The following is an 18,312-nucleotide window of genomic DNA, read 5'->3' on the forward strand; positions in this document are numbered from 1 at the left end:
CCACTGTACAGTTGCATTTAGAATTACCTAATCAGCCGATAGACTATGGTGTAAGTTAGTGGTTAAATCACGTAGAAAAATAATCCCCCAGATAAAAGTGGTTCCACAGACCATTAGAACTGCAGGTGTAGCATACATTAAAATGCAATATGAAAAAGTACGCAACAAATGTGCCTCTTTTTCAAGTGATTTATTAGAACAAATTTCCATTAGGAACCGAGCAGACTGACGCCTCAATCTGCAGCCTCCTGTTCCTGAGCCCGGAGGAAGCTGGCCTTCTTCTGGGCGACACGGTCTTTCCTCTGGGCCAGAGAGAGTTTCACACGGTTCCACCTAGGTGACAGAAACATTCACAATTACCATTTTCTGTTTTATGCATGTCGCTGTCTAAAACTAGTTCAAAAAGACAGATGAAGATAGATTTCTGAAATAGTTGTGTAGGGCTAAATACAAAATGCACTGGAATCTTTTATAGTCCCATTGAACCGTCAGTTCACTGCATAAAACATCAGCATTAGAATTTCTCACCTCTTTTTCTTGACTTCTTTGGGAGGCTTCTTTTCATGGACTGGGTTCTCACGAATGGCAGCATGAGCCTTTTTGTACATTTCCTCAATCTGAGAGTAAAAAAAAAAAAAAAAAAATTGTCAGCTTCAAATCTAAATTGTAACAGACAGTAATGATACATTTTTTGCAGAACAATGTTTTCAGTATAAGAAAAAAGGTATTAAATCTTTTTAATACCTCAAACTTCAACACAATATCTTTTGCTACTCTCAACCCTGAGTCACTTTGCTCCTTACACCAAATCAATCTCAGTGGCCAGACTGGGTGTAGCATATTGTTCAGTAAGTCGTCACCACAAAAAAAAACTGAACGTTGTTGTGGTTAGTAAGGAATGGGTTACTATAGTTTAGGAACTGATCAGTGAACTACTGAACAAAGTTAGGGAATGTGATAACATGTTCATGAGGTGAGAATGAGAGTTCAGACCTCCATCTGTAGACTTCAAAAAGAATAATGTCTTAGTTCACCAGCTTCATTCTCATAAATATGAATGAAAGCCCTTTTATGTATGAACTATGGCCAAATTGAAACTACTTAAGATGGCCAAGAGTGATATGATCTCATTACCATGATTCTCTACAAGTCCTGGCTGCTACTTAGACTGTTTCAATATGAGGCAAAAGAATGGAAAGATAATGCAGTAATACATAAGAGTACTTGCCAAATCAGGGGTGACTCCATTCTTGATGAAGCGGGAGAACTGCTTCTTGTAAGCCTCCTCGTCCTCCTCCATCAGGTAGCTCATGTACTCTGACACATTGATGCCCATGATGTGCTTGCGATGGACCTCAGCATTGAATTCCTTGCTCTCTGCATCATACCCAGGGAAACGCTTGGTGCTGGGGGGAGCATGCAGAGAGGTCAGTCAGCAGCAGGTTTAGTGAAATGGAACCAACCAACAGAACATTAAAGTTGTACTACTCTGGGTAAAGTATGATTTCGATGATCACGGTTTTCTCTCACCATTTTGCACAGTAGATTTCTCCATCACATTTTGCATTACATGTCCGCATGAAGACAGAACAAATAAAATTCCAGAACTGGGAGCATCTGAAGTACACAAAACAAGCCTCATCTGCTCTGCTCAAACATTCTATGTGCTTGTCGGTGATAAAACACTAGAGTGTGGCAAAGGGATAACTTTCTTGTTGGACATGTAAAGGTCAATATATCAGATCAAGCAGCACAGCTGCTGAAGTTAACCTGCCTCTGGTTAAAGTAACTATGAAACAGCAACAGCTTGTTTTTCTCCTGATCCGAGTTTTCACCCTGTCCTTGTTTTATCTCTCTCTCTCTTAACAGGCCATATGGCCCACATAAGGCGCACCAGTCTGATGGAGCATATCTAATACTAACATGACAGAATCATAATTTTATGTTGTGAAACAATAAGATCTTATGGTGTCTGATTAACATTCTGAAGACACACTGTCCTAAGTGTGATACCCAAACATGACTAAATCATGCAGCCATACCAGAAAGTGCAAGGCATTATTAATTCATGGGCTAATGAACATAGGCCATGTACAATTCATCCTATGCACTAGTGTAACGGCATGTACGTGATATTCACAGATTGTTGAATACTTTCACAGCCACATGGGCACCACTCATATCTGCCATTACAAGTGTATGTCTAAATACCCTCACCAAATCATGCTCTTTGCACTTTATTCTTAGCATCTATAACATGTCTAAACGGTGACTGACTCAGTAGAAATGGAAAAACAGGTATGTAGGGGTGTCAAGACAATCATCAGTGGTCACCTCGCTTTCACATAAATGCAGACGAGCGGTGCAGACTGCATTTAAATCTGCCTAAAACCAAAACATAACAGTGAAAATGGCTGTGTCATGTGAGGCTATCTCCACATGTGGTCAGCCACTCCGCTGGTACTGAAAATTCATGCATTACACAGGCACACACAATGTATCGTGTAAATGGGCCTACTCTAACGGGGCTTTTCCACTAGCACTAGTCTGCTCTACTCGACTCGGTTTTTGGGGTTTTCCATTAGGGTGTAGTACCTGGTAGCAGGTACCAAATTAGTACGTAGCCATCATTTTTAAAAACCGGCAACAGCAACCGTTTGTTTTCCATTTTCATAGTCAAATGGCTAACGCTACTTTCAACACAGCACCATGGTCCTACAAGGATGTGCGGGCATAAACTTAACTTGTTTAATGACTCTTTTCTATCCCAGCAGCTGGCATACAGGTCAAAAAGAGGTGTTCATGCAGACGACAGTGAAATCATCTTCTAGTACCTTCCCACATAAAAATCAAATATTGCAAGAGACTTTTCTCTTGCATTTACCATCGCCTGGAAATAATGCAATAGCGAGGTCGGCATATCATTCAATTACAGCACCTCATATAAACAGCAGAAACAAGCAGTGCAAACTTGGCACATAACTCTGCACATCCATTTAAATGTGAGGCATCCAGACAAAAGTGGGGTGTGTTAAACAGATTCGTCAACCACATTAGTAAATTTCATGATCAACATGCAGAGGAAACCTCAAAAAGATGACAGCAACATGCTACCCATTAGCTTCAGGTAGGAGGAGGGTTTTTGAAGTTTGATGGCATTTACTAAGCCAGAGTATACGTTCCTATTATGAAATACACTCAAAATGGCTTGACATGATCTTTGATAATTGCTGAATAGTTCCCAGTGAAAATGCCCACACCTAGCATATGAAGACAACAAAAGCACTTCTGGAAAACACAAAGCTGTGCATGTTTTTCTCACCCCCTAAGTGCCCTCTTTAGAAGACACATCCGATAGGATGTAGGAGCTGACAGATCCAGGATTTACAGCTCCCTTCCCTGACAAACTGATGACTAACCCGCACAGGTGACAAGCAAAACTGTCAGCCTCAGGTCGGTGGTGTTCATCTATTAATATCCCTTTCATATTTGATGCACTCATAATGCATTACTCAACTACTATTCAAGTCCCTCTATTCAGGCACTCTGCAGATAAGACTTTAAAACTCCAAATGTTTGATTTTTTTTTTTTTTTTTTAAAGCTGTTTAGATATTTCACGCAAGTATCAACATTGTCCAACAACAGAAAGCAGCTGGTCGTAGAAGAAACCACCATGGTAATTTTTATTAAGATGTTTCTGCATTCATCTGCAGAATGTTTATTTCAGTTCGGTTAGAGAAACTAGGATTTAAGCCAGCCATGCCATGGATTGAAGGTGTTGCCTAAGACTGCATCATTCCAAGCCAATAACACATTTCCTCACATTGCCCGCATCACCAAGCAAAGCACTTCAGATCCAAACACGTATGTAGGAGAGGTTACCTGTGTGGGATGGACAGGCCACCATCCACAGCTCCCTTAAGAGCACCGAACACCTTGTTGCCTGTGGTGGTTCTAGCGAGCCCAGCGTCCAGGTAGCAGGTGAAAGCGCCTGGCTGACCATCAACGCTCTCCACATTGAACTCATCACCCGTCACCTCCACCTGGCCTTCGTACACCTTATCCAGGCCAAACTTGTTCAGCAACTAAAGTCAGAAAATTTAAAGATTTAGAATTTGACACTTCAGCGACCGACTTTTATTTTTGTTTTCAACAGATGATCAAAGAAGGTGAGTTAACTGTGTGACCCAGTTTCTACTAAAAGACAACCTCAGGAAGGTTAAATCTACATCAAGGGTCTCTAACTCCAGTCCTCAAGGGCCACCGTCCTACTTTTCCAACTATCCCTGCCCTTGCAGCTTCTGATTGGCCGAACACACCTGATGCAGGTAATCAGTAGTGGGTAGGGTAGGGATAGTTGGAGAACAAGTAGGACAGTGGCCATCGAGGACTGGAGTTAGAAACCCCTGATCAAGGGTATTCACGAACTCAATCTCTTCACAGTCCAGACATTAAAACACAGGTGATACCAGGCAAAAAGAGAAGTATGATCAATCAGATTTCTACATACTCTGCGGGCCAGCAGCAGACCAGTGCAGTAGGCTGCTGCGTAGTTTGTCAAGCCCACGGAGATCCCATATTTTGGCAGCTCGTGTGAGTAGGCAGCACACACGATCATATCACCCTCAATCTTGGCATAGGCAATCTGCAACACAGTCATACATGATGATGAACTGACAAGCACACCACTGACACTTCTCAGTAAGACATTATTAGAAGTGAAAAACAAAGATGAAGCCTCCATCTGAATTAAAAAAAAAAAAAAAAAAAAAAGGCTGTGTGTCCACTCACCTGGCAGATGATGTCCCTGTTAGAGAAACGGACTATCATGCGGTACTTAGGTGTGTTGTACTTGTTCTTGTCTTGAACGACCAGGCGTTTACGAGCGAAGTAGTCAGTCTTTCCCTCTGGAAGGAACAAACACTATGATTATTTACAACTTACACACAAATCACCCTGAACATCAGGATGAAGACCGACACACACGAGGATCTTACCTCTCCTCCTCCTGAATTTGACCTGGTACCTCTTGAAGTAGGCCTTGTTTTTCACCACTTTAACAAAACCCTGCAGGGGAGGGGACAAGCACCGAGTCACCATGAGGGAACAAACTGTCAAAATAACAAACAGTGAGTGCGCCGTAGCTGTCGGCTGTGAGTGTCATGGGGTACCAGAGCCCGTCAGACAGAGCTAGCATTAGCAGGCTGAGCCGCTGAGCTGGCTGGCCGACAGGCAGCTTGGCTAAAGGACAGCTGATTAACAAGGAAATACCTAGGGTGTGAATTTAAGGACTCGCTGTTCACACTGTGCTGAAACGAGCACAGTAAGACAGCTCACTAACACCAGGGAACCCTGGACCTGGGAGGGTAGCCATTAGGCCACGTTTAAGCAGACCTGGGTGAGCCTTAGCACGACTGAATCTATGTCCATCTGAAAGTCAGCGACATCATTTGAAACATCTGACAGCACACGAGACAAAACGCCTTTGTTAGGTATGCATGTAGGCACATATTGGGTGGAATTACAAACCATTTTGCAGTCTTTTTGTCTCCTTATGAAGGAGCCAGGAGCCAAAGACTGGGGCTTGACTCTGCTGCACTGGAAAAAGGAAGATCATCGTGCGCATGCTCTGTAAGTAGCGTGTGACAGGATGAGGAGCCATGCTGCAGAGGATTTCCACTCTGCCCCCTATCGACCTGGGGCCGCCATGCGCCATAATACCTGCGCTCTTTTTTTAATTGAAACTCCGTGTCTGTATTATACTTTTTTGTGATTTTAACCTTCTACTTTTTACTATTTATTATATAATTTTATTATATGTGTTATTTCAGACTTTGCTCTATATGTTATAAACATTGGGCTCTTGTAAGACACAAATTCATATTTTAATAATGTTTTAAAGTATTTTCCATAGTTTTTGCAAATAAATGAGGTGTGGGAATGGTTGAACCCCTATTCAGTCACATGTACCAATTTGCTACATCTGAGATTTTTCATAGTTTTTTTTTAAAGAAAATGTTCGATAAAATGTTTACTGCATAAGGAGGAGGTCTAGACCTTCGACAATCCACTACTATTTCATTTGGTTTTAGAGGTGTTCAGTGGGAGGGAGTTTTTGTGACTCCAGAGTCTGAAGGATTTTATCAGACCAGTACTCCTTTTCCTGTTCATTCCTGATACATGCAACAATTGCAGTATCATCAGAATACTTCTGGATGTGGAAGTACTCTGAATTGTAAGTGAAGTCTGCTGTGTATAGTGTGTACAGGAATAGAACCAAAACAGTCCCCTGTGCTGCTTAGACCTCTACCAGAGATGCATTTCCCCAGCCTGATGAACTGTGGCCTTTCTGTCAGGTAATCTGTGATCCAGGAAACAAGGAGGGGTGCACCCCATCTCTTTGAGCTTGTCTTTCATTGTAACTAATTGGATGGCATTGAATGCACTTGAAATATCAAAGAACATAATACAAGATTATTACAAGATTTTTATATTTGTATTGACTTTAGCCATTGTGCTGTTACTTAAACAATTTCAGATTTTGATGTGTCTTGCTGCATTAGTAAATTTAGTTGTACATTTAAGGCACTCAAAGTGATTTTGTTGTCTTGTACTTTCCTACAGCATCTCAAGTACACAATGACATTCAAGTGGCTTAAGCCATGAGAACACTTTTGCGGATTATTTTGTGTTCACAGTGAAATGCATAATTGTCATAGGTACAATCTTCTATCATGGTATTCTGCATGTATTCTTTTATTGTGATATTAATATATATACATATATAAATAATAATGTAATTTTTGAAAACTCAATTGAAAAACTTTTCCACATATATTTTCAGTGTATTATTTATCTGTTTTCCCTCTTCTTATTTATCTTTCTTTCAGACATCTGGTATGTCCCTAATAAACGTAAAACTTGATAGCCAGACATATCTTAGATTGATTCTTTCATTTGAAATGCAAACAATATTTTGGTGAGAATTTGCTGCACTGTACTTTTTTATTTGAGGACCTGAATGTTTCAGCTGTCTTTACAACCTGCCTCTTTTCTGACAGTTGCTGTGTGTTTGTAGTGCTCTTATAATTATTGTGTGTTTATTGTGTGACAGAGTGAGGTGTGATGTTGTGACAGTGTGTCAGATTTAAACGCCTACAATTCTCTTCCATGTCAGCTGCGTCTCAGTTTCATCTTTGAACAGGGGTGTGTCTACCAGCCAACAAAAGCTACCATATGCGTCACTGCTTCCATGTAAAACCTGAAAAGTGGGTTTTATGCCTGTGTGGTATGTATATCGAGGAAGTCTGCTTGGTCACATTTTCATCAGAACACTTTTCTCATGTGGTTACTTCATTGTGAGCTTCTGTTAACATCACTGAAGGAACAACAAGTGTGTAAGCTACAACTTCCTTGGTTTCTAGTTTTAATATAAATTTATGTTAATGTTTTTGTTTTTTAATTCAATATATAAATATATAGGTTTGTTGTTTTACTTTGTGAAGACTAATTACAAAGTAAGAATATAGTTTTCATAAACTGATTCGTCATCGCTGTTTCTACAATGAAGATAACATGCTTTAACTGATCGTTGTGTGTCGAAAGAGTTCGAACATCCAGCCTATTCCAAAAGAAGTATTTCTTCCTTCAGCAATTAACTTCAGGTAAGATGATCAGACACTGATCAGATAAGCACTACACATACTGTAGAGCTACAGGAAGCATGAGGCTCTTTTCATTGACTTCAGAACAGATAAAAGACTGGACAAAAACATGTACATTGTGAACACTTGCATGTTACTTAACCTGTTAGTGTAACATTCATTCATTAAGTTTGCTTTTGAACAGGATTGATGTCGCATTAGTGTACTGTTGCTGGGAACAATTGCAAACAGAAAAAGGCATAACATTTTAAGACCATTTTCATAAACTGATTTGTTGTTTGATTACTGATAATGGATGATGGACAGTGTTTATTGAGTCTAAATGATATGATGTGATGATATGTCCCCTTGATGACCCCAATAAATGAATAACTGAAATGATCTTTTCAGTGAGCAGACTGCTGATTAGCATTAAATCATTAAAGCCTTACTTAAATACTTAGGCAAAAGCAGGTAGCCTACCAGGTCCAAAATATAGTAGGCCATTATTAGAGAAGCAAATAGAGCAGGTATGGTTTAATCAGGACAATTTGCATTATATGATCGACTTATTCTGTTTCAGTGATCCCATCAAAACATAACATTTGTCCTGCATATGGATTTAATAATCTTTGAAACGCATTTGATCGGCGTGAACGCTTGGCGGCGGTGCTGTACCAGGCTGCAGCGGAGGGCGCATGCTCCGTGCGATGTAAACATTTGCTAGGCCTCGTCTGTGTCCACGTATTAGACGGCGGCATGGGCTGGACTCAGGAGTCAATGGAAGCGAGCTGACTTCACTGTCTGTCGTTCAACGGGAAACCTGGCCAAGCTATGTTGGCTGATACAGCTAATGCACTCCGATAAAGTTTTATTTCCTCGTTAAGACTGGGATAACACTTTTCGTGCATGGGAAGCAGGGGACGTTTGCTGTGGCTGGCTGAAAACGATTCAAGGTAAACCGATGTTTGGTTTTTGTGTGTTTTTTTTACGGGCTGTGTCTAATTACTGGAAGAAACACTTACGCATAAAACTCCTCTTAGTTATCTCTTTGTATCTGTCCAGGTGAATAGCGTGACATTATGTGAAAGTAAAGGAGGATGTCTGAACTCCTACACATGGCTAGTCACAATGTTAGCTTGCTTTCAGCGTGTCAGGGTTAAAAGCTTGCTGTTGAACTCTTTATTGATTTTTGCAAAAGACTGCGGCTATTTCCTGGTATGAAACACCTTATGTTGAAGGTTAGATATGATTCCAACTCGGTAATGTCGAAGTTACTAACATTCGCGTTTTTACTCGTCGAGTTCGCCGACGTGCGAGCTTTCTGGAAAGCATACATTGCATGCTGTTGCATTTGATGCAGGATCTCCATTTCACATCACAACACCAGCGAGCCATATAAGGACTAGCAGGGACTGCTGGTGCTGTCTGTAATGCACCGGCTTTCTTTGCAAGGCAAAATGTTTTGGCAGCCTATAACGCTATCTTGAACGGCGGCTGCAGAGAAGTGACTTGCATGTTTCAACAACAGCGCAGCTCTGCGATCCTGTGGACGATAAACCCACCGACCTTTAAACGCCTATCAAACCTCAGACTGGGCCGCTCACTACAACCACAGACATGACTGCAGTAAGGAGAACCACGCTGGGAAATATATGTGAGGACAGAGTGTTAAAGTGATGGAAAAGCACAACTTTGGTCTGTGTTGATGTGAAAGTCAATTGGTTTTTGGTTATTAGAACTTGATAGTGTGTCCGTGTCACAGTAGGAGAAAATCAGATGTGGGCTCTTTATAGACAGAGGCAGAACAAATCACCCAACACTAACCACATTTGAATCCTACTATAATAAATGTGCTCCATTAATCGTTTTGAGGAATGGGACGTTTCATTGTTATTGCTCTACCAGAAGTAATTTGCTGCTCTGGCTGATTTAAATAATCTTTATTTTGATAGATTGCTCACCTAAAACAGAGTGCCTAAGTGTAAAACTATTGTACCGCGTGTCCTGATAGATAATAAAATAAGTAGTGAAGCAGAAAATGAAAAGATTCAAGTAAGGTACTAGTGTTTTAAGCAGTGGGAGCCATCATGACCAAAGGTATGCAATATCAGCACACCTTTCAAAATTTCAAATTCAAATTTTAAATTTTATTTGTCACATACATCTTCATACAGGGTACGACATGCAGTGAAATGCTTTTTACGACTGTCCAACATGTAAACATTGGAATAAGTATACAAAAATAAGGATAAATAAAATAAAGTAAAAATAAGATAAGGATTAAGATAAGATAAAAATAAAGATAAGATAAAAGGATAAGTGATTTGACTTGGTATAGATATATATAAATATAGATACACATGAATGGTAGAATATACATATGAATGGCAAAATGGCAACGGATGTATATGACAGAGGGTCTGTCAAGTGTCCATGTGCTGGGATAAATGTTAAAGTGTTAAAAAGTGAATCTGTTCCAGTCCAGTGTTAAAGTGATACATTGTGCAAAGTTTGTGCAGAGAGTGTGAGTTGAAACAGATGAAACAGAGAGAAAAAGTCCTGGTATTAGTTGCTCGGTGTTTCCTGGTTCAGACTCCGAATGGCCTGTGGGAAGAAGCTCCTCCTCATTCTCTCTGTTTGTCTTCAAGGAGCGGAAGCGCTTTTCTGAACGCAACAGTGTAAAGAGTCCGTTGTTAGGATGGCTGAGGTCCTTCACAATCTTCCTGGCCCTGGTCCGACACCGCTTCCTGTGGATGTCCTGCAGGTCAGGGAGCTCGGTGTGGATGGTACGTTCAGCTGACCGCACCACCCTCCAGAGAGGGCTCACCGGTCCTGCATGGTGCTGTTCCCGAACCAGGAAGTGATGCTACCCGTCAGCATGCTCTCGATTGTGCAGGTGTAGAAAGTCTAGTTTAAAGTCCCTTAGGCATCTCAGGTGGTATAGACGCTGCTGGGCCTTCTTCACCAGGGGGTAGGTGTGGCAGGACCAAGACAGGTCCTGCATGACGTGAACACCGAGGTACCAGAAGCTGTCCACTCTCGCTACTGGGGTCCTGTTGATTGAAGTCGGATGGTATGACCGCTCCTGCTTTGTACTGAAGTCCACTATTAACTCCTTAGTCGTACTGACGTTCAGGAGTAGGTTGTTCTCCTGGCACCATCTCTCCAGGTTTTTAATCTCCCGTAGGTAGGCTGTCTCGCCATTGTTGGAGATCATGCCCACCACGATAGTGTCATCAGCAAACTTGATGGTGGTGGAGTTAGAAGTGGCCACACAGTCATATGTGTACAGCGAGTACAGCAGGGGGCTCAGAACACAACCCTGAGGAGCTCCAGTGCTGAGGGTGAAGGAGGATGAGGTGTGTTTGATGAGGTGTGTTTGCCCATCCGTACGGCTTGTGGTCTGTCCATCAGGAAGATGGAGATCCAGTGACACAGGGATGAGCTGAGTCACAGGACTTCCAACTTAGAAGTAAGCGTGGAGGGAATTATGGTGTTGAATGCTGAACTGTAGTCTTCAAACAGCATTCTTGCATAATTCCCTTTTCTGCAGTCCAGGTGGCTTGTTGTTGTGTGAAGGAGGTGTGAAATAGCATCCTCAGTAGAGTGGTTTTGTCTATATGCAAATTGCAATGGATCCAGTGTGTCTGGTAGCGTTGCAGTGATGAAGTCTCTGACCAGTCTTTTGAAGCACTTCATCACCACTGATGTCAGGGCTACAGGGCGGTAGTTGTTGAGGCAGGCTGGCTTGGGTTTCTTCGGGAAGAAGAAATGCCAGTAATTAGAGCTGGATAATTTCTCTTTCTAAACTAAAGTTGCATGGCATAAGCAGTTTTAAACTGAAGGTAACCTGGTTCTTTGAAGCGTAAAATAAGCTTGGCGGGTCATGACAGATTCTTGTATAATTAACACTAAACAACTATGGATGATTTTGGTGAGACTGGGAGTTTTATATGTGAGACAAGATATGGCCATGTCAGCGGACACACATGCCCATGCTTGTTGCAGTTACACAGATGGCTTCATAATCTTTTACTATGGCCCTTAGCCTCCCTCCCAGAGTGGATGAGCAACACACATTGAAGACTTGTATGTAAAAAAAAAAAAAAAAAACCTTTGGAGACCTAGAGGTGTAGATGATTTGCAGTCCAAACTGGGCTTTGATTTCCTACACTACTATATGGCTACTTTTGATGTTGCAGATTTTGTGGGCCAGATGTAAAATGTAAGCCAGTAGCTCTCCCTGTGTGGCTGCAGAATGAAGAATAGTCTTCATCAAGGCCATTGAAATGCTGTTTATACACTGGGAAAATCCTAGCTTCCTCTGTGTGTAATGAAAGGCCTCTGTACCTCAGTGTGAGTGTGTTATTGTAAGTCGGGCTTGTGTTTTAGTACCCACAGATAGCCCAACGGACAGTATGTTCCCCTTAAAAGTTGACAGTATGTTTCCCATGCTCTTTCCTGCTGGGCCAGATAAGTGTGTACTGATTCAGTGAGTAGAAGGCGAGTAAAACAGAGAAAAGCAAAGTAAATTAGCCTTATTTTTCACCTTTTATTTCTCGTGTAAGAATGTATGACAGTCTTTAGAAGTGGTCTGTGTTAGTGCACTGTGGGTGCTTTGCATTTTCAATTAAGAGAAAGGAAATGCTTCTCAGTTCTGCCGTTGGTCTTTCTCAGTTCCCCAATCTTCTTGAAGTTGTTTTGCTGAGGCTTTTTTTCTTGTCTTGCTGTGGGTTTCATTAGTTATGCGTGCTGCATCTCAGGGCCCCTTTGAGTTCGCTGGCAAACAAAAGCAGAAACAATCTCTGTATCCAGGATTTATAGGGAAGCCTTGGGCTGGCTAGAAGGAATTTTTTTTTTTTTTTCCCCTAATGCCACCTGGACACTGGCGTCTCTCAAAGCACAGTCATCCCCTGTCCATCCCCAACTGATTAAATTTTAGACCTGCTCATAATTTGTTCCTTCAACATGGTGTCCACATTGTTTTCAATCAGCTTAACAATAAAAGAGTAAGGCAGATTGGGATTTCTTTTTTTCAAACTTCAGGAATTCACCTAGTAAAGTTCATGATTAATAAGGTTTATCATTCATTACAGTCACTACAGTACACATAGACAATGCATGGACCTAAATTCACACAGCTTTTAGTATTTTCTTCCTCTGTAATTGAATTAATTAGATTGTCACTTTGAGGAAGCTTAGACTTTTATTTAATATTTTCTTTAGTTGACTTAGTCACAGTGTAACATTGTCAGTTCTTTGTAACATTTGAATGAGTACTGCTGATTGTTTGCACTGTACATACACATCATTCTATAGTCCTGTTCTATACAGGATATGCTTGTGCCTGGTATGGATCCTGTTATTTGTGGCTAAAGATCCGTTAGCTTGGCTATCATGTCATTGCAGATGAAGGTTTGCAACCACGGATGTCATAACTGGTCAGGAACAGCACGTTGTTCTGGAAACTATAAAGATTTGGTGTTTCATGTTTGAGATGTACCAGAAAAGACACCCAGAGAGCCCTGAGAATTACTGTTAAATATTGTAACTTATATGGTACATTTCCAGCAGTGTCAATGTTAATTTTCATGCAACATATTTTATACTGAAAAGGATACATACATTTGTCCTTACAAATTCATATACATACACAGGAAATTGCAACATCTCTGTCACAGATTTGTCTTCAACTGAAACCTGATTTTTGGCTTGAAGAAGGTTTCAGACATACATGGGTTCTAGCAAAGCTGTGTCAGCTTTGACTGCTTGGAACTTAAACCTGCTCTATATTGACAAGGAAATATTGCTCTCCGCAGGATGATATATCCTTGTGTCATACTCCATCTAACTTAATTTGTAATGTAAGCCACAAAAAATTTGGGCAAGTAGCTTTCTCTGGCTTGTGTGCCTGAAAATATGCTAGCTAAGCTTTTTGTTTGTGGCTGTCTGCATATTTACCACTATCTTTTTGTCTGCCTCCTTTTGTTGTTCTCTCCTTTTCCTTCAAGCCCATGGCCCTGTGTTGACCTGATACTCACAAAGAAATGACTAGTCAGTTTTCTATCCAGCAACATGTATGAAATGATTCGTTTTCTGCCTGATGGCAATATCCAGACTTCCTGTTGGGGTGAAACTGAAGCTAGACAGATTGTTTTTTTTCAGGTGTGAGGTAAATTTCTTTCTGCTATGTACAGAGCTACACTTCCTGTTGAATATTTCAGCAGGAGACTTGCAGAAGCCCTATCTGTTCTGCAGCACTTTGACCCTTCCTGACAGTATATGACCGGCATATGACTACAGGGGAACTGTGTCATTAAAATGGTCAAAGGTTCAGAGCGTGGATTCCTTTGAGGAGCGTGTTACTGACAGTTAAACTTGACGGATTTTGAAGCTGTTCTCATGATGGATATGTACTGGATTTTCTAGTGGAGTTTGTTAGCATCTGAAAGCCAATGATTTTGGACAGCAGGTAGGAATGTATAGACAATGCCTTGCAGTTACCTTTTACCTCTCAGTAGGCAGATTGGTTTTAACCCTGCTTTATTAAGAAACAAACATTCTCCATTATTATAGACCAGGTATTTGACAGTAAGTAAATTGAGGTCTTTTAAAAAAGAAAAATTTTTCTTCTGACTTGGTAAATTTTTTTCTGTTTCTTAAATGCCTGTCAGAATAGCAATTAATGATCGTCATTTAGTCCTTACGCAAACTTATTTACTGAAAAGTGATCAAGTCATTTGAAGTATTGATCATAGTATCCAACAGACTAATTGTCAGTTCCTGAAAACTAAGCAGGTGTATCGATCCATCCACTACTAACTACTGGATCTGTGCCACAGTTGCATCAATAACAAAACTGATATATAAATATAACGTAGCTCTATCAATTAATATTTTATTTAATTTGATTTATAACAATAAACAATATTTACCTTGACATTCTGCAGGAAATATTTATTACTGTGATGGCTTTCCTGAGTGAAGAGTATTGTTCATCCTCTGCAGGTGGCGACAGACAAGGTTGCTGGAAAGCTGAGTTCTACTCTCTCATGGGTGAAGAACTCGGTGTCCCTCACGGTCAGTCAGATGGCTAGCCAAGTGGCCACGCCTACGTCCCTGCAGACCACTGCTACCTCCTCCTCTACGTCCCTGTCCTCGCCTGCCTTGTCACCATCCTCGCCAGTGCAGCTCAGCCCTGATGATGTGGAACTGCTTGCCAAGCTCGAGGAGCAGAACAGGTAAGTTGTCTGGCTCCAAAGCTTCACCCGCTGCCTGCTTAACGGTGTGTCAGGGTCAGGTAGAACTCCCAGGCCAGTGCATAGTTATGTGTACTGCATTACACAGGGATAGAGGAGCATAGTCTGACTGATTGACAGACATTACAATCAGTGTCATAAGACCTGATGTCCATTTCTACTGCATGCGAAAAAACTGCAGAATAATTGATCTGGTTGCTTAGACAAATTTATGCTATGATGCTGGTAAGACCCTCTGAACAGCAACGGGGTGAGATTCTTTGTCACTAAGTTTTCTTCCAACGTATTAATACTGAGACAGAAGACAGATCATCACCTGTGAACTTCATTGTATGTAAAGTGGAATTATTTCTTTCTATTTCTAAACACAAGACCCAAGGGAAGAAAGTCAGACTCTCTGTAAGGCGGATAGAGTGGTTGCTCACCCTTCTGCCTAAAAATATGAAGCAGGTTATGATATAACTGGCCAGGCATTGTGCTGCGCATCTTGTTAGTCAGGAGCACACAGGTTACCAATCACATGTTGTACTTGTAGGGTGTTATTAGCTTCCTACACATGTTAAACAAGTACAGCTTCCTCAGGAAGTACAATGGTCGCTGGCCTCTTTTGCAGGCTACAGTGAAATTTTCAGAACCAACCACTGACCCTAATAAAAAAAAAAAAAGACTTAATTTTTCCTAAAAGAGGTAAACAATATAATATTGATTTTACATTTTTTTAGAGCTGTATAGCCTCATATATATGAATATCAATTTATATTATACCTTTATACGGTTGACCACATTACATTTATATACACTTAACTGACTGAGTTCTGAATAATTACCCTCCCTATCATCCCCAACACCTCCTCCTGCTCTACACACAACTGGAGAATACGATGTGTAAAAATACAACTTTAGACCATACAGGGCACTTTCACCACAAGAATGTTTTCCTATTTCTTAGAACCTTTGGAGGAAGTTCTCCTTTATATGTATTTGCACTGCAAGAGCAAGACTTATCATAGTTCTTAGAACGCTGTTTTGGGGACTTTTGTAGGTCCTATGTCAGAGTATGTAATTTTCAGTACAACAGGAACCCCAAGTGATGAATGTTTATATTGATTCATCAAACACTAATACACCATCGCAGTAATGGAAACTGTTATTTTTAAAAACATGTATTATATTTTAACATGGAAAAACATGGACCAGCGACAATGCCCAGGCTGCCTATGTGACAAAGAAAATTGTCTTCTCTCTTTGGTCTTGATGGATCAAAGTGAAACATGAACAGTTTTGAACATGTTGTTGAATGTCATGCAGAGCTAACCGGTTGGTATAGTCTCTATAGAAACCACCAGCTGGCTTATGTTACTTCAGTGTTCCTACTTGTGGTGTAACTGCAAACAGGAAAAAAAGTCCCTTAAGGTCTGTAGATCTTTGGGTTTGGTCCTCATTACGGTAGTTCCTTGAACTGGTTCCCTAGAGCTGCTTGAGCCAAAACCACCTACAGACTTCGACTGGCTGTGTTATCTCTCTCTATGATGGTTTGCTCACAAGCCTACAGCCTCATTTGGACTCAGGTTTTTGTCTCTCATCAAAGATGAACAGATGAACCTGCTTCTCTCTACTGGCTACAGACCCTGTTGTACCTACTTATTCAGCTCTAAAATGAACCTCTCTGCATGCTTGGCTTCTGATGAGTTTATCTGAATATTGGGTCAAATAAGAGCCTGTTGTAAATTGAGAATCAGACTGTGCTGTTCCTGAGGTGCTCATTGTTCACATCACTTTAAAGTACTCTTAGAGGCTGACACAACACCTCCTCCTTGCCAAGTTTGTGAATTCTTCCTGTGTTGTGTCTTTCACCCATGGCTAGTGCACTCTGCGTCAGCATAGAAACCAAGCATGCAGTTTAGAGTTTGGGACTGTGACACAGGTAATGCTGGTGGAAAAAGACAGCAAAGCTCTGTTGAATGCAGAGATCTTTGACTCATCCCTATGTCCACAAGAGCCACTTTTCCATATTGCCAAGTGACACTTGTGATGCTTTTCCTTATTTGGGGAGATCAAAACCAACCAGAAAAATGTTTCATTTCCCCCCTTTTCTCTTTTTAGGCTCAGAGTAGGCTCCCATATGGTGGACAGAAGGTATAGTGTCAGGGGACTCATAGCTCATCTACCGTTTGACCCCTGCCTCCACCCCTGCCTCCACCCCTGCCAACACATATAACCATAGCCAAGCCCTTTCACAAGACACATTTCTTTGCTGCCTTGCTTTGCTGCTGACTGACCATGCTGTCCCTTCTTCATAAACCACTGTGTAAACCATCACCTAATGAACATGAAAATTGTCATTTTGTCATCAGTGTTGAGGGTAGTTGGCAAGACAGGCCCAATTACAGGAGGGCAGTCTTTGGTATTAATGTGCATGTTACAGATACTATGATGCACCTGCACTTACTTACTGTGTGTGTGTGTGTGTGTGTGTGTGTGTGTGTGTGTGTGTGTGTGTGTGTGTGTGTGTGTGTGTGTGTGTGTGTGTGTGTGTGTGTGTGTGTGTGTGTGTGTGTGTTTAGTGAGACCTTTGTACCCTGCAGAGCAGATAAAAGGTACGAACCTTTGTTCAGTAGCGTCACACAGATTAGGAAGGCCCACACTGTTGCTACAGTTTGTAAATCAGATATGCTTTTGCTTCAGACTTTCTAGAAACCAGAGGCATGAGGATTGCATCATGAGTTTATCTTGGTAAGATGTATGGTACTTCGTGGCTTGTTCTGCTGCTGTAATGAACTGCAAATTGAAATCCTGTTATAACAGTGATGCATGCATATATCTAATTGTTTGGTGGTGTTTATTGTAGCTAAAAAGTTAATCTCAATTTTCTTTTAATCACTGCCAATATTGCTTGACATAAACTAAGTTTCTTTTTTTTTGTGTGTATGTAGTTTATATTTGTCAGGCTTCAAACTTGTGTTTGACTAGTGGTGAATTATTAGCAGAACTGTCACTATGTCCAGGTTCAAACGTTACACAGGCTGGTACTATTCTGTGTATAGACATTTTGGACATACACAGATCTTCCTTTTACTTACCTTTTAGCTCTGTGTAAGAGCTGAATACAACCGAGGAAACTCTCTTGCAGACTGTTCATTTCCCTCCCACACGACCCAGATTTGGCTGTAACCCTAGTCATTCTGGGAGCGCACTCTGTGACGTCACAGACTCCAACGGAGAGGCCCTGGCCTTTTTCCGAGATCATGTGTCTGAGCCTTTGTGTATCTGTTGTGCGCTCCTCAGTACAGCGCTGGTTAGGAGTCTTGGATTTTGTTTTTTTTCCTCTGCATGCTGATCCTTGATCAGGTCACTCTGTCAGCAACTCCGGTGACAAACTGATAAGAGTCAAGATTAACCTGCTGAA

General features: G+C 41.1%; 2 protein-coding genes across 5 annotated transcripts in view; one reads left to right on the forward strand and one right to left on the reverse strand.

The window, feature by feature from the left end:
* Positions 1–174: 174 nt before the first annotated feature.
* On the reverse strand, positions 175–5,639 carry rpl5b (ribosomal protein L5b). Its single transcript, XM_026304622.1, has 8 exons — positions 5,531–5,639; positions 4,999–5,068; positions 4,793–4,908; positions 4,512–4,646; positions 3,884–4,086; positions 1,229–1,406; positions 529–617; positions 175–333 (listed from the first exon to the last, which is right to left on the reverse strand). Exons 1-8 carry the CDS (start codon positions 5,531–5,533, stop codon positions 234–236), a joined length of 894 nt encoding a protein of 297 aa, XP_026160407.1. The 5' UTR covers positions 5,534–5,639; the 3' UTR covers positions 175–233.
* A 2,744-nt stretch (positions 5,640–8,383) lies between these two features.
* Positions 8,384–18,312, forward strand: part of evi5b (ecotropic viral integration site 5b) — a 30,631-nt gene continuing 20,702 nt past the window's right edge. For 2 of the 4 annotated variants that reach the window (XM_026304609.1, XM_026304611.1), the window contains exons 1-2: positions 8,384–8,600; positions 14,656–14,888. In XM_026304609.1, the coding sequence (XP_026160394.1) occupies positions 14,737–14,888 (152 nt within the window). In that variant the 5' untranslated portion in view covers positions 8,384–8,600; positions 14,656–14,736. Of the gene's footprint in view, positions 8,601–13,857; positions 14,120–14,655; positions 14,889–18,312 lie in introns of those variants that run through there. The other 2 variants (XM_026304612.2, XM_026304610.1) reach the window with 2 other exon arrangements.

This window comes from Mastacembelus armatus, chromosome 4 (assembly GCF_900324485.2).
Source record: "Mastacembelus armatus chromosome 4, fMasArm1.2, whole genome shotgun sequence".
Classification (NCBI taxonomy): Eukaryota; Metazoa; Chordata; class Actinopteri; order Synbranchiformes; family Mastacembelidae; genus Mastacembelus; species Mastacembelus armatus.